The sequence below is a fragment of the Amblyomma mixtum genome, chromosome 1, assembly GCF_055824585.1.
Source record: "Amblyomma mixtum isolate Tamu chromosome 1, ASM5582458v1, whole genome shotgun sequence".
NCBI lineage: Eukaryota > Metazoa > Arthropoda > Arachnida > Ixodida > Ixodidae > Amblyomma > Amblyomma mixtum.
Genome location: NC_143012.1, coordinates 77,155,212 through 77,169,324, shown reverse-complemented (window position 1 = coordinate 77,169,324; position 14,113 = coordinate 77,155,212). Strand labels below are relative to the sequence as shown.

The 14,113-nt window shown below is 48.5% G+C and overlaps 1 protein-coding gene and 1 pseudogene across 1 annotated transcript; one reads left to right on the top strand and one right to left on the bottom strand.

The window, feature by feature from the left end:
• LOC149366839 (uncharacterized) overlaps window positions 1–9,791 on the bottom strand; it is a 33,417-nt pseudogene extending 23,626 nt beyond the window's left edge.
• Window positions 9,357–13,660, top strand: LOC149366838 (uncharacterized). Its single transcript, XM_089552661.1, has 3 exons — window positions 9,357–9,875; window positions 11,358–11,595; window positions 12,446–13,660. The coding sequence occupies exons 1-3, from the start codon at window positions 9,790–9,792 to the stop codon at window positions 13,193–13,195; spliced, it is 1,074 nt and encodes a 357-aa protein (XP_089408787.1). The 5' UTR covers window positions 9,357–9,789; the 3' UTR covers window positions 13,196–13,660.
• Window positions 13,661–14,113: the final 453 nt, after the last annotated feature.

Genomic DNA, 14,113 nt, shown 5'->3' with positions numbered 1-14,113 from the left:
ATGCTATTCACAACCCTCCCTCTACGCCTGTTCATTTTTACACTGATTCTCTGTCTCTGCTTTCTGCGCTGTCTTCAGTTACTTCTTACAATCCGACTATTATTGCAATTAAGAAAGATCTCTATCGTTTGTCTTCTTTAGCCCCATTTCTTTTATTTCATATCCGGGGTCATTCTGGAATCTTTGGAAACGAGTTAGCCGACCAAGCTGCTGGTAGTGCCGGCCAGTTTGGAAGTTTATATATTTCTACCCTTTCACGCCGTTGCGTTCGTTCCCGTTTGCATCATTCTTCACTTCTTTTATGGAGCATTTTTTGGCGCGAGAATAATGGTGGCACTGAACTATTCAACTGGATCCCTGATACACTTAACATTCCCCTTATTCGTCTACACAGGAATCCTCTAATAACGTTACTTACTGGGCATGGTAGATTTCCGTTCTATTTTAAAAGATTTGGCCTCTCTCCGTCTTCAACTTGTTCCTGTGGATTGTTATGTGAAAATATCCGTCATTACTTCCGGGACTGTTCCGTTACTGCTTCTTTAGTTTCTCGTTTAAAATCTCTTTGCTCATCGGACATCACACCATCTGTTTACCCCTCCCTTCTCCGAAACCCTGCTGCTTGTGCTCTTCTCCTTCAAATGGTTCACCTCATAAGTAGTACAATTCCAAATTATTCACGCTGATTTCTCTCTTTCCTCTAATCTCTCTTCCCCAAGCTTTGCACAGCGGAGCGCCCCGTGCTCCTTTATTGAGCATAGGTGGCTTTGTCGTGGTGTGACTGTGACTGTGACTACGTCCTTGACTGTGTGACTGCGACTCTGTATTGACTGCGTGACTGTGACTGTGTCCTTGTCTGAGTGACTGTGACTTCGGTTTTTTTTTTCTTTTGTCTTGATTATGTTTTTATTTTTGTGATCTTTATTTTGTGGCCGGCGCTCAGTGCTTTCTTTGACTGTTACGGTGACAATGACTTTGCAGTGACTTGGGTTTTCTTTTTTTTATTATTATTATTATTTATTTCGCGGACTGCACGCTGTGCTTTGGCTATCTGCCTGCGTCTAACTTACTATGACGAGACTTTTGTTTTCTTTTTCTTATGAGTTTTTTTATGCTCTGTTTTTCGCTTAATTTTTTTTCTTCTTTGAAACATTTAGTTATTTTTCATTTATTTTGAATTGGCGTTAAGCCTGGCAAAGCATTGCTGGTCCAGGCATCCTCTCTCTTTCTTTTATGTTTTTTTTTACCTCTTTTTTTTGAGAGGACGAATAAAAGGGTAAAAGGGCCTCTTTTCCGCGTCAAGCAGCACTCTTCCATCGAACATGCTGCAAATGAACCCCCAAAAAAACAACTTTCATGCTATTTCACTCTCCTCTCAGAATCATAAATATTCCACCATAACTAACACTTGATAACCATGCACTGCATATTTCCGAATCTTTCAGATTCCTTGGGGTCACTTTAGATAAGCACTTGAAGTTTCATCTCCATGTCCAATCACTCATGCATAAGGTTTCCTTCGGCATTCATATCATAATCAAAACACGTGCATACTTTCAACCGCACATCTTACGTTCATTATATTATGCATATATCCACAGTCACCTTAGCTACTGTTTGTCCTGCTGAGGAAATACATATTTCACTCACATTGAAAGACTTCAGCGCCTTCAGATTCAGGCCATCAGGCTCATGTCATTCAGTTCATTCCTAACACACTCTTTACCACTTTATCATAGCTTGCGCATACTTCCACTTCAACAGTTATTCACTGTGAAATTATCCATCATTATCTACAAGGTAATTAATCATCATGCTCATATTGATGGCTTTCCTGATCAGCTTATAAATACTAATTCTACTAGGTTTCAACAGCGTAATAATCTTCTTCTACCTAAAGTGAGGACTAATTATGGAAAATTTACCACAATATTTGCCGGCATATCCTGTTGGAATACTTTGCCATGTGAACTTAAAGCGTCGTTTACTGTTCACTCATTTCATCACCGCATTAAAGAGTACTTAATTAATTTCCTGTGTAGTTCACATGCCTAAACAGTAGTAATCCTTGTTTAAAGTCTCATTTTCTTTGCATTATGTTACAAAGTTGTTGCTGTATATACTTTTTGTTCCGTTTTTCACACATAACATTCTAAATATTTTTTGTAGATTGTTTATTTATGCTAATTGATAAACTGCCTTCCATTCTTTGCAATTTTACCCCACTTGATTTGTTCTAGGAGGTCCCCCCGACAGTCGTGTACTATGGGACCTCCTTCTGTTCTGATTTTATTGTATTTGTATTACTATGTGCGTATTAAATAAAATTGAAACTTGAAACTTAAAAAAAAAAAAATATGCCCGGGATATCGCGTTCTCTGCAAAATGCTTGGCGCAGACATGGTCAGTGGGCATTAACGTCCGGTCTGCCCTAGGAATGGCTCGGCGCCACTTCTCCAAGCGAACATTGTCGGACGGTGCTTTAAATAACGGCAAACGCTCCGCACAAGTCCGGTAGCCCGAATTGAAGTCCGGGACGAAGCACCTTCTTCCCATTGCGCAGCACAGCAGCTGTGCCGACGATAGCCAAACACAAGGCCGTGATGAAGAATAAAATAATGCGTTTAAAACAGCACAGAACTGCAGCCACACACTCCGAAATATGGCAAAAACACGTGCACAGTGCCGCGCTACGCCGGACCGAGCTGCCAAGCGTGGGCCCGCTTTTCGCAGCGCCCTCTAAGTTAGCGACCGGTCGCCACGGCAACACCTCCTCTTTTCCCCGAACATATTGGGGCCGCGAGCGGCCGGCGCTCTCGCACGCGGCGGGAGAAGAGTGTTAACACCTCAGTATAGTATATTCTATTCTTACACCGTGGCGCCGAGGCATAGCCACGTGCGACCTGTAGACACGGCGCACTGCGTTCCTTTAGTTGGAGGCGCACCGCTTTTGCTTTCGCAACCTACCAGGCTTAACCGAAGCTAAGCCCCCGCCAATTTTAGTTAAAAAAATATGTTTCTCGACTGGCAACTATCTCCCTCCTTACCCTCAGAGGAAGGAACAATCTTTCCCTCTATTTTTTTTTGCTTTCCGTCTCCATCATAAAGCGACCGCAGCGGTCGGGTTCGAACCCAGGTACTCCAGGCCAGTTGACGAGCGCCTTAACCACTAAGCCACGTTATCAGGCGATGCGTGAAGAGGGCGCTGGAGCTTCCCATTACGACTTCAACGGACCGCCTCCTCGAAATGGGGGTGCATAATAATTGGACTGAATTGGCGGAAGCAGTGCATATGGCGCAGCTAGAAAGACTGAGCCGAAATAGCACAGGCAGAACCATCCTGTGCTGGGTGGGGCTGTAATCAGACAGGGGTGCGAGTGACAAAACAGATATTCCCCTAAAATGTTGCGAAAACATACTCGTACCCCCTCTTCCCAAAAACATGCACCCAACCTATAACAAGGAACGCAGACAGAAAAGGGCGGAAGCGCTTACGAAGCGCATGGAAAATAAGAAACCTGAGGAAGTCGCCTATGTAGACGCGGCTAGCGGAAAGTCGGGGTGGCAGTCTCCACGGTGGTCAACGGCCATGGCGCACCAGTCACCGCCGCATGCATTAGAAGCCGATACATAGATACAGCTGAGTAAGTTGCAAGAGCGCTCGCATGCGTTGGAACGAAAGCAAACATTATAATTAGCGACAGCAAAATGGCTGTCTGGAATTTTGGCAAAAGAAGGGTCTCGAAAGAGGCAAACAAAATTTTAGTAAATTTGGAACTAAACCGTAAAATTACGATAATCTGGACACCCCCACACAAATCAGTCCCAGACAATGAGGCAGCACACGAGTTAGCTCGAGCTCTCTACTTCCGGGTAACCGTAGAGCCGCCTGACTGTCGGGTACTGGATGAGCGCGCGCAAACCTACACTGAAATCGTCGAGCACTATAGAGTTGGAAGAAGGTCTCTGCCACCATAGGACCGAAATTTATGCAGCAGAGAGGCTGTCGCTTGGCGACGCCTGCAAGCTGGGAATTTCCCAAATCCAGTCTGGTTGTTCCTCACGCGAATAGATGATAGACCTGATAAGTGTATAATCTGTGGAGATAGGGCCATACTTGATCATATAATCTGGCAATGTCCTGACTCCCCAGGCGTCAGGAAGAACATTAAAAGTATAGATGCCTGGGAGGCCTTGCTGCGAAGCGAGGTCCCGCCGACCAGCAACAAGTCATCCGCCTGGCGGCGGAAGCAGCGAAGAAACACTGCAACTTCGCCTATCTTCAGTCGCGGAAGCCTCGGCCACCGCCCCTTGAGCCTGCGTGCCAGGGGCGGGGAGTAGGGGGCCTCCTACATCGGTGGAAAATAAAGTTCAAATACTACTACTACTATTATGGGCGACCAACTCGCTCCGTTGTTGTGTTGCGTGGGGCGTTCATGCGCGCGCGTTTATGAGCGCGCGTTCATACGATGGAGCAGGTAAGTTGCCGCTGTGACGTCATACCAGCTGTAGATTATGGGCGACAAACTCGCTGCGTTGTGTTGCGCGGGGCGTTTATGCGCGCTCGTTCCTGCGAGGTGCACGGTTACGACCCGAAGGTGCCCAGAGAACTGAACATTGGAACCACCTTCGAAGAAATCGACGCCGCGCAAAGACTCCACGAGATGGCCAAGGGGCGCCAGGACATGAAAAACTGTCTTGAGAGGAGCCAGGAGGAAACAACGAGACGCTACAATGAAAGGCGTCAGACACCGCATTTCCAGTGTGGAGATCTCGCTCTTCTCAAAATCGGCGCAAGATCTACATTAGATCCCAAATATGAAGTGCCGTTCGAAATAACAGCGTCGACCGGACACAACATGGCTGTCATAAGCAGGATCCCTCACATTCCTGGAAAGTTAAACGAGAAAACCGTGAACATCGAACAGCTGAGAAGGACGAAGGAACGCGCCTTGAACACCGAGGTATTAGTCCGAGGAAGAGGAGCCATCCTGGCGACCTATGGTGATGGCCTGCTCTACCGCCGTAACTACACGCAAGATGGTCGACGGTGGCTCCTCGCGATACCTCGCCATTTACGTTCTGAGATCTGTGCCTCGTTTCACGCTGACCCACAATGTGCCCACGCCGGTGTGTTGAAGACGTTCCAAAGAATATCTCAACGTTATTATTGGCGAGGCATGTACGGGTACATTCGCCAATACGTCCGCTCCTGCATCGCCTGTCAGCAACGCAAGTCTTCCGCGCCCCGTACGAGCGGCCCCTTGCAGCCATTGCCGAGCCCGGCTCGCCCATTCGATCGTGTTGGCGTCGACCTCTACGGCCCGCTGCCCTACACGTTATCTAGGAACCGCTGGATAATTGTTGGCGTCGACCACCTAACCCGATATACAGAGACCGCCGCAATACCCGCTGCCACTGCTCGTGACGTTGCCCACTTCCTGCTGTACAATTTTGTTCTTCGCCATGGTGCGCCGCGCGAGTTGCTCAGTGATCGAGGCCGTGTCTTTCTTTCGGACGTGGTGGAAGCCCTCCTCAGAGAGTGTCGCATCATTCATCGGACCACCACTGCCTACCACCCTCAAACTAACGAGCTGACTGAGCGCTTTAATCGCACTCTCGGCGATATGCTCACCATGTACGTCTCGTCAGATCAGTCTAACTGGGACGCTGTCCTGCCTTTTGTGACGTACGCATACAATAATACCGCCACCCAGTCAACCACCGGACTTTCCCCTTTCTACCTGTTGTATGGCCGTGAGCCGTCCTCCACAATGGACACGGTTTTGCCGTGCACTCCGGACGCCTCCGAATGCACGCCCCTTTCCGACCTCGCCAAGCACGCAGAGGAATGTCGCCAACTGGCCCGTTCTTTCACCTCGGACTCCCAAGGTTGCTGAAAGCATGCACACGATGCCCATCAAACCGCGCACGCTTTCTCTCCAGGCTCATTAGTTTGGCTTTGGGTCCCATTCAATACACCAGGACAGTCTTCGAAATTTCGCAGAGAACACCATGGCCCTTACCGCGTCGTCGAATCAATATCCCCTGTTAATTATATTGTAGAGCCGCTTACACCCTCTTCGGACTTGCGTCGTCGCGGCCGTGAGCTTGTCCATGTCAGTCGCCTCAAGACTTATTACCACCCGCTCCTCTTGCCATCACCATAGGTCGCCAGGATGGCTCCTCTTCCATCCCGGGGCCATTGTAGTGAATTACAAAGAACGCGCCTGAACTATTATGAATGCGCCTCGGGTTGCCACGATGGCAGACGAAGAAGTTGACGACGAAGTGTGCCGGCGCGCGGCTCTAGCTCTCTGTCTCTGTAGACTGATAAGTACATCCCCCACCTCAACTTATACTTATGCAGATGCGGGTTCGCTACGACAAACCTTTGTAACACATGCAGAGAAGTTGAAACAATTGACCATTATCTCCTCTCTTGCCGGCGGTTCGCATTTCAGAGAAAACAGTATTTGGAAATCCCTCTTTCGAGGTTAGGTCTCCCTTTGTCTCTACCCGTTCTGCTCTCGTTTGGTGCGAGCGCCACGGGTTTCTCGTTAAGCTCTATTTGCGGCTACCTTCATGATTACATCATTGCAACTGGTCGTTTACCCTGCTAAATCCATATAACATTCCACCGAATGTCCAAAAAGCGTATTTAATTGATTCCTGGAATATCTAATTTGTTTACTAATTAAATTTTTAACAATTCATACATATTTTCTAATTTCAAACATTCACTATTTTACTTCGCTTTTTTCCCGCTTTTATTTTTTTTCCCTTGGCATTCACCACCGTACCTTGGCCAATCCCCCCGCGTGGGTATGTGCCATTTTTGTATGGTGAAGAAGAAGAAGACTGTGATTTTGCTGTATCCACAAAGTGCGCCTGAGGACAGGCGCAATTTTTGGAAGGGCCGTGTCAGCGCTGTGCCCAGAACCCCGGCGCGCGTGCCCGCTCGGCTCGCCTAGAACGCCGGCGCGCGTCCCGCTCGGCTCGCCCAGAACGCCGGCACGCGTCCCACTAGGCTGGCCCAGAACGCAACAGCACGAAGCGACGAATGCTTCGAGCGAGGCCCAGCAGAGGACCGAGAAACGCCGAAGAAACGAGACGCGTCGGAAAAGCCCTCCCAACTCTGCAGATCCGCCGAACCTCCTACGTGTCAACGACCGTTATCTTGCAGTAGTATCCGTAACTTCTTGTATTCTTGTATCCTTAAATAAACCAGTTTGCTTTATTCGAGAAGAATCCGGCCACTTCTTGCTATCAGACTGTCTATAGACCTGTGTCTATAGACTTCCTATAGACCTATAGACTTTGAGTAGACATTTGTCTATAGACTTTCTCTAGACAGAAGTCTACTCAAAGTGTTTGGCCATAAATCTATAGACGGTCTGTAGACCAGTCTAAAGGATTTGTCTATAGACAGTCTATAGACTTCCAGCTGTAGATTACTGGCGACCAACTCCCTTCGTTTCTTCTTTCAGTCGTAACTTCCTCCGTTCCCTTACAGCGTGGTTCAGGTGTCCGCCGATACGTGCGAGAAAAATACTGCGCCATTTCCTTTCCTCAAAAACCAATTTATCAACCAATTTACCAAGCCATAGGCCTTCGGCGTTCGTTGTGTTCATTGGCGTTGGCGTTCACCACGTTTTACACTCCGATCATTTTAAGGAAAGGAAGTGCGCATAATGGCGCCCTGGGTCAGTTGACGCCTGAACTGTGCTCATCGGCCCGTGGGGTGAAGAGAGAGAGAAAGAGAGGTGTGACTGCAGGCATTGACAATGTTGTGCCAGAAACGCGGCTCTAAAGCGATAGGCCATCGGCGTTCATTGTGTTATTGGGGTTGTCAACGTTTTATACTCCTCATCATTTTAAGGAAAGGAAGCTGAGCGCGCGCGGCGAAGCTGTGGCATGCCAGCTGTGCGAATGACGTCACTTGCTCCTAGCGCATGCGCAGTATGGTCGTGCAAGAGCTTGTGAGACGGCGAGACTGTAGGCAGTGTTGCTCACGCATTAATGTATGGTTACGCGCAGATCTTGCTTTCGCAATCCTGCAGGTTAACCAGAACTAAAGCACGACCAATTTTTTTCTTTCTAAAGTGGTGCACGGCGAAAGCTTTTCCTGCACTGTTAATTTTTATTTTTTATATTTTTATATTTTTTATTTCATTTTTGTTTTGATTTCTATTCTTTTTTGGTTTTTCTCCTTTTCACATTTTTTACTAGATTTTTGTTTGCATTGTCTTATTTTTATTGCGCTTCTATTTTGTTCTTTTTGTTTTATTTTTGTTTCTTTTCTTATTTTTACTTTTTATATTTACCTCCCTATTTTTTCTTTCCATATTTTATTTTTGCCGCTATATTTTGTATTTTTGTTTCTTTTCTTACTTTCCATTTCTTATTTTAATTTTTATTCCTTTTAATTGATTTATGAAACCCATAATAAAAATAAAAAATAATAAAAAGTAAAAATAAATAAAATAAAAATAAAAAATAAAAAGTAAAATAAAAAGTAAAATAAAAAGTAAAAAAAAAGAAACAGTAGCCAGGAAACGCTTTCGCCTTGCAGCACTTTAGAGAGCAGAGTGCCCCCTGATTTTTTTTGCGTCGTCCCCGAGGATGCTGCGGGTTGCTGCGCCGGCTTGTCCGGGACCGAAAGTCGCCTTGAGGTCGACCGTGTTTTTATGTGAAGCATATTACAATAGGTAACCCAAGCCCTTCGTGACGGTTACACGCCGTGCACACCACGTGACACAATGACGTCACGACAGATGAGAGAGGGGGCTCCAACCCGTGCCGTCGCTGCGGTTGCACACCGTGCAGACCACGTGGTATGGTGACGTCACACCTCGTGACACAATGACGTCACGACAAATGAGAGCCGCGGCTCCAACTTGTGCCGTCGCTGCGGTTGCACGCCGTGCAGACCACGTGGTATGGTGACGTCACACCACGTGACACAATGACGTCACGACAGATCAGAGACGGGGCTCCAACTTGTGCCCTCGCTGCGGTTGCACGCCGTGTGAATCACGTGGTATGGTGACGTCACACTCCCGCGCATTTCGAACGCGCGTTCGCACTCGGTGTAGGTGAAACGCTCGCTCCACCGGGCAGGCGGACGCGGCTTCCGTGGCAATCCAGGCGCTCACCCAACGCGCGTCTCGGGGTTAGTCGGCGTTCCGCTGTAGCCATGCCGTTGTCTTCCCCCACGACGAAGGCTTCTAGTGGTTGTATCAAAATGACCAAGTATTCAAACAAGGAAAGCTATGTATTACCAAGCCTAGCCATCAATATCCTTCGCATCTGACTAGGCTTAACCTTAGCTAAGCCTCAGCCATATTTTTGGTTTCAGCACTACGACGATGTCGTCTCTTTCAATGCGCGGCGTGTTCTGCGGCCGCCACCGGAGTTGCTTGGAGCGCTTCGAGGCTGCGTTCAGGGCACTCCCGCCCTGCGTATGCGCAGAGCTAGCCGGCGCCTGTTGCTGGGTGGCACCAGCACCAGCGTCCCTCGATGCCGCCGCCGCGTTCTTCTTTCCGCGCCAGACGCGCACCATATCCTGAAAGTATTGGCGCCGAACGGGTGCTAGCGTTCCGTGGACTCCCTGGCAGCGCTACAGCACGCTGTCGCGTTCCACTCATGCAGGCGAAGCTTTGTGTGGAAGACGCTTTCGCCTCTACGCCCTTTAGACAAAGTGCCCCCTGAATTTTTCTCCGACGGCAGACGCTGTAAGTGGAAGAAGAGCGCCACGAGCACGTTCAGAAGGAAGAAGTGCTGGCCATGGAGATCGAGCATCTGCCGGAGAGCCTTCTCTTGGAGGTGTTCGGGCACCTGACGTCGTTCGACGATGTATGCGCCTGCGCGAGGTAAGTCGGCCGTCACTGCTACGCAGTGCCTCACCTTCCAGTCGATGCTGCGGAGCTTGGACGCAGCATGTTAGTCTAAGGACGCCGGCATGGCACTACATCGCTGAGCACGTATTTCGCTGTCCACTTTATTAAATGTGGCATCAAGCGCTATTCAACGCTTCTTTCTAGTTTATAACGACAGTCTGCTTAGTGTGAGCTATTAACAGCCAGGAGCCTGCTTGATCTTACATTCCCCATTACGCATGAGCACATGAAATAAACCAGCGCCCTGCGTAGATATGTGTTCCACCACCTTTGCAGCATCTCAACAGTTGAGCGCTGAGCAAAGTGCAAACATTTTACAACAAATGAGATCACATAGGTGTTAAAGATGCTCCTGCAGGCCCAGTTGTCGGCTTATCGTCTGCTCGCTGTTAGTGCCGAAAGGCCAGCAGCAGATGTGTGTTCGGAAACTCCGTGCGGACCATAGCGTGAGTCGCTTTGGGACGTTAAACCCCATAATCCAAATAAAAAAGCAGCTGGTGGCATGTAAACGTTGCGTCATACTTTGAAACAAAGTTGTGGCTCAGCAGCTCACGGCCCAATTTCCATCTGTGTAAAATTCCACATTCTTGAGTCCCATACTCTTTTGCATATTCGGTGCGCGTTATGGGACCTTCCTCTGCACCTCAGTGGTATATATATACACGCCAGGGTTCGCTTGCTGTCACGAAGAAGCTGGTCTTCCTGAGGAGGCTGGCGTGCACCAAACTTATCTGCAAGGCGCGTAAAGCGGGCAACTACCGATCAGTCAGGATTTTCTAAATAGCTGATCTGCTAAAGATGCAGAAGATGAGTAACTAGCGATCAGTCAGGATTTTCAGTTTGGACGGGCGCAGCCGCTGGCCGGTCACGGGTCGCGTCCGAGATCTCAGTGGAGGTCATGAAATTGATGAGAAAGATGTCATTTTTCGGATTGGTGCCAGTCCAGGGCGTCTCATCCGGACGTGCTATGTATTCCCCTGTATAGTGGCAGCAATCCAAATAATCACCTTAGCGAAGACCATGGCGTGGTAGTAGCGATAAAGGGTTGTCTCCATATGTCGACGGAGTTGTAAGGTTGGTGTAGCAGGAATCATACTCAGGCAATGTATTCCGCAAACTTTCAGAACGTGGGAAATTCCGCTTGCAACGACGCCATCAGTAAGCGGCAAGAGAACATTATGCCTCCATTCCAACGTCTTTATTTGTACCCTCCCTAGTTCAGAGCGGTGAGGAAAATCACCGCGCCGGAATCCTTCATGTACATTTTGTCTGAATGCTATAGATGTCAGATCACTCTTAGCTTGAATAGATCTGGCTCTACGACGGTGAATTAACGGCTCATGAACATCGGAATTAATGAGCCTTGCCTCTGCTAGAGCTCACGTATACGTTACCGCTTATATTTGTGTCAAATAAAACAATGTGACAACAGTAGCGCATGCCTCTTCATTCCAGGGTATGTCGGCGATGGTGGCGTGTGGCACGCGACTTCTCGCTGCGGCGTGTGCTACGCGTGACGTCGTTTCCGCTCAAGGCTCGACAGGTGCTGAGCCTTCTCGAGGCCCACGTCGACGCCAACATCGTGGAACTGCACATAACCCGTTCCTTGGACACATCGACCACCGAGGATGAGGAGAGAGACTTTCCGCGAGCGTTCTTCGCCTACCTGGCCGAGCACTGCCCCTCACTCAGGGTGAGCGTTTTATGGCATCAGTACTTAACGAAGGGTCCCCTCGTTCAAACCCCAGCCCAAAGTCTTATACGAGCGCTATGGGACCGGAGAAGTCGATGTGGAACAAACACGTACATTCTGTAATAAAAATAGCGCTTCATTATCGCCAGCAATTGTGATCTTCAGTTAACATGACGTCAAAGTTTTAAATGAAGAAAAAGGAATGCTCAGTCATTTTTATGAGGATGCCTTCCCTCATAGATAACACCTAATTACAAAACATGCATGAGCTGCTCTAGGATCTGGACCCACTCTGCACGATGAAGGAGATGAAGTTATATTTTTTGCTTCCGTCGACACACCAAGCATGACAGCGGCAGTTAGCCCTGGGATCTGAAACTCCATTTAAATTCGATTTCAGTTATTTAAGCCCACTTGGTGACTGGACGGGGTTTGATGTTTAGAAAATTAAATTCAGGACGTCAACGCAGCGCGGGAAAGGCTGCGTGGTAGCCGAATCGTTTTAGGCATAGAAAAACGATGCTGCTTTGTTACCACTGTTGGTGGTTTAACACCTGCTCGGTGACGAAGTTTTTTAATGCTGGAGACTGTTGGCATAGCAACAATATGACGCTCCAGTTGGCTTCCTGCCAGCCAACATGGGACGAATTGGCTCTGACGTCTGGATTGAATGGATAATGCGATATATGAAAGTTTCCCATCTCTAGCAATCCCATACAGCGCTGTTGTTGTTCCCCAAAACACTGGAACGTCAACTTCTTGATAAACACGCAACGTTTAAATACGGGGAATGCCCACTACAAGCGCTAGCGTACTAAAAGGATCTACAAATGTCGTTACTTATTCGCAGGTCTTGCACGTCACTCGCGGCTTCCTGAACGATCACCTTCAAGAGAACAAGGTCACAGTGTGCGACCTGCCACCGACGCTCACTCATTTCTCACTGTGCGAGTCGTGGTTCAGTCCGGAGCAGTTCTTCACCGTCGAAGCGGGCCGTCCATACCCACGTGATCTCCGGCTGCTGTACCTCGCCGACTGCATATTCGCGTCTGCCATCGGGCTAGCCAAGCTTGAGCCGTTCTCGTCGCTTCGTGCCCTTAGCTTCGAAGGCAGCTACCTGTTCAACGACCAACGCCTGACCAACATACTGCCCGTGATCACCAACCTCGTTGTCCTGGATATTGAGCGCACGCACGTGAGCGACACGGGTGCCGAGATGGTGCTCTTGCACGGTCAGAGCCTGCTTGTTTTGTTCTTGGGACACACGGCATTCACCGGCAAAGCATTAAAATCAATCTACAAGGGAACAAATGGAAGCCTAAGGCTGGGTCTAACACATCTGTGCCTGAGGAACACGTATGTGGGCAAGAAGCGCCTTTCCAATCTTGTAAGCATGGCTCCCCGTTTGCAGTGGCTCGCTGTGAGCAGCCACCGAATGACGGAGCGCGTCGCGGAGCGCGTGCGTAATGCCGTGCCCGGTTCTTGCCGCTATTTGGAGGTCTTACCAACCTCCGAGCAAACAAGTCCCCACTGCCAGCACTTCACTTATGACTTCATTCAGAACTTGAAGCTAGGTGCCCCGCCAGGTGAAAACTGCTGAAGCATCCTTTTTTCTTCTGTGGTTTATATGACCTGATTTTTACACCTTCAAGGGAACTCTGTGTGTTGACTCTTTGCTGACGTCCTTCTGCTATTCGCCAGTCAACATAATTTGCTATACCCATGAAGGTTTAAGCAAAACTTTGCGTTTTGCAATTCTTGAGGTAACGATGGGTTAAAAGAGAATACCACTTCGGGTCAAAATATTGCTTGAATGGTCAGAAAAAAAGACCCGGTTTTACATCATCTCGGACAATTACACTTCTTAAATATGAGCTGGCAGACACCATAAATGCAGTGTTCGATATGTGGCCTTTGTTTTCAAGAAAAACCGAAATAAATGGTTTACGCAACGGCTTTGTTTCATGTCATTGAGCTTGTCACTTCGTCTCCTTCTCTTCATGAACGCGTCCTCCGGCACAACCTCTTGTTTCAACGTTGGCTAAGCTCCCTGAGGCACCTCTTCTCTTATTCACTTTTATGACCGTGGACAGTCAATGAAGATATGCTGCGCCGTTTTTCTCCCCTGCGTGCACGAAGTGCAAATATTTTTTGATCTATTAACAATATTGGAGACACCCGTTTGTCTCCAAGATTGCACTGAAGTCTTGTTAGTTGTGTATTCTCCATGGCGCTGGCAGTGTGGCCGGCGACGATCTTTTGTCTTGCTGAGTCCATATAGCGTAACGATGTCTCCCAGTCCTCCCATGTTTGGAGTGGTCCCTAACCACCGGGTGGAGGTGAAACCGGACCGACAAGGAGGCTATGGGTCAGGTTTTCCTTCTGTGCATTGGACAGAGGGTAGGAAGGTGGGATGGTTCGGTAGTGGGAGAGTAGAGAGGGGGTAGAGATGGTCCGCGATTGCAGACGGGGCCTTAGGTGTTGCTCCGTGGTAGTGAGGGAGGACTCGGGGCAGGGG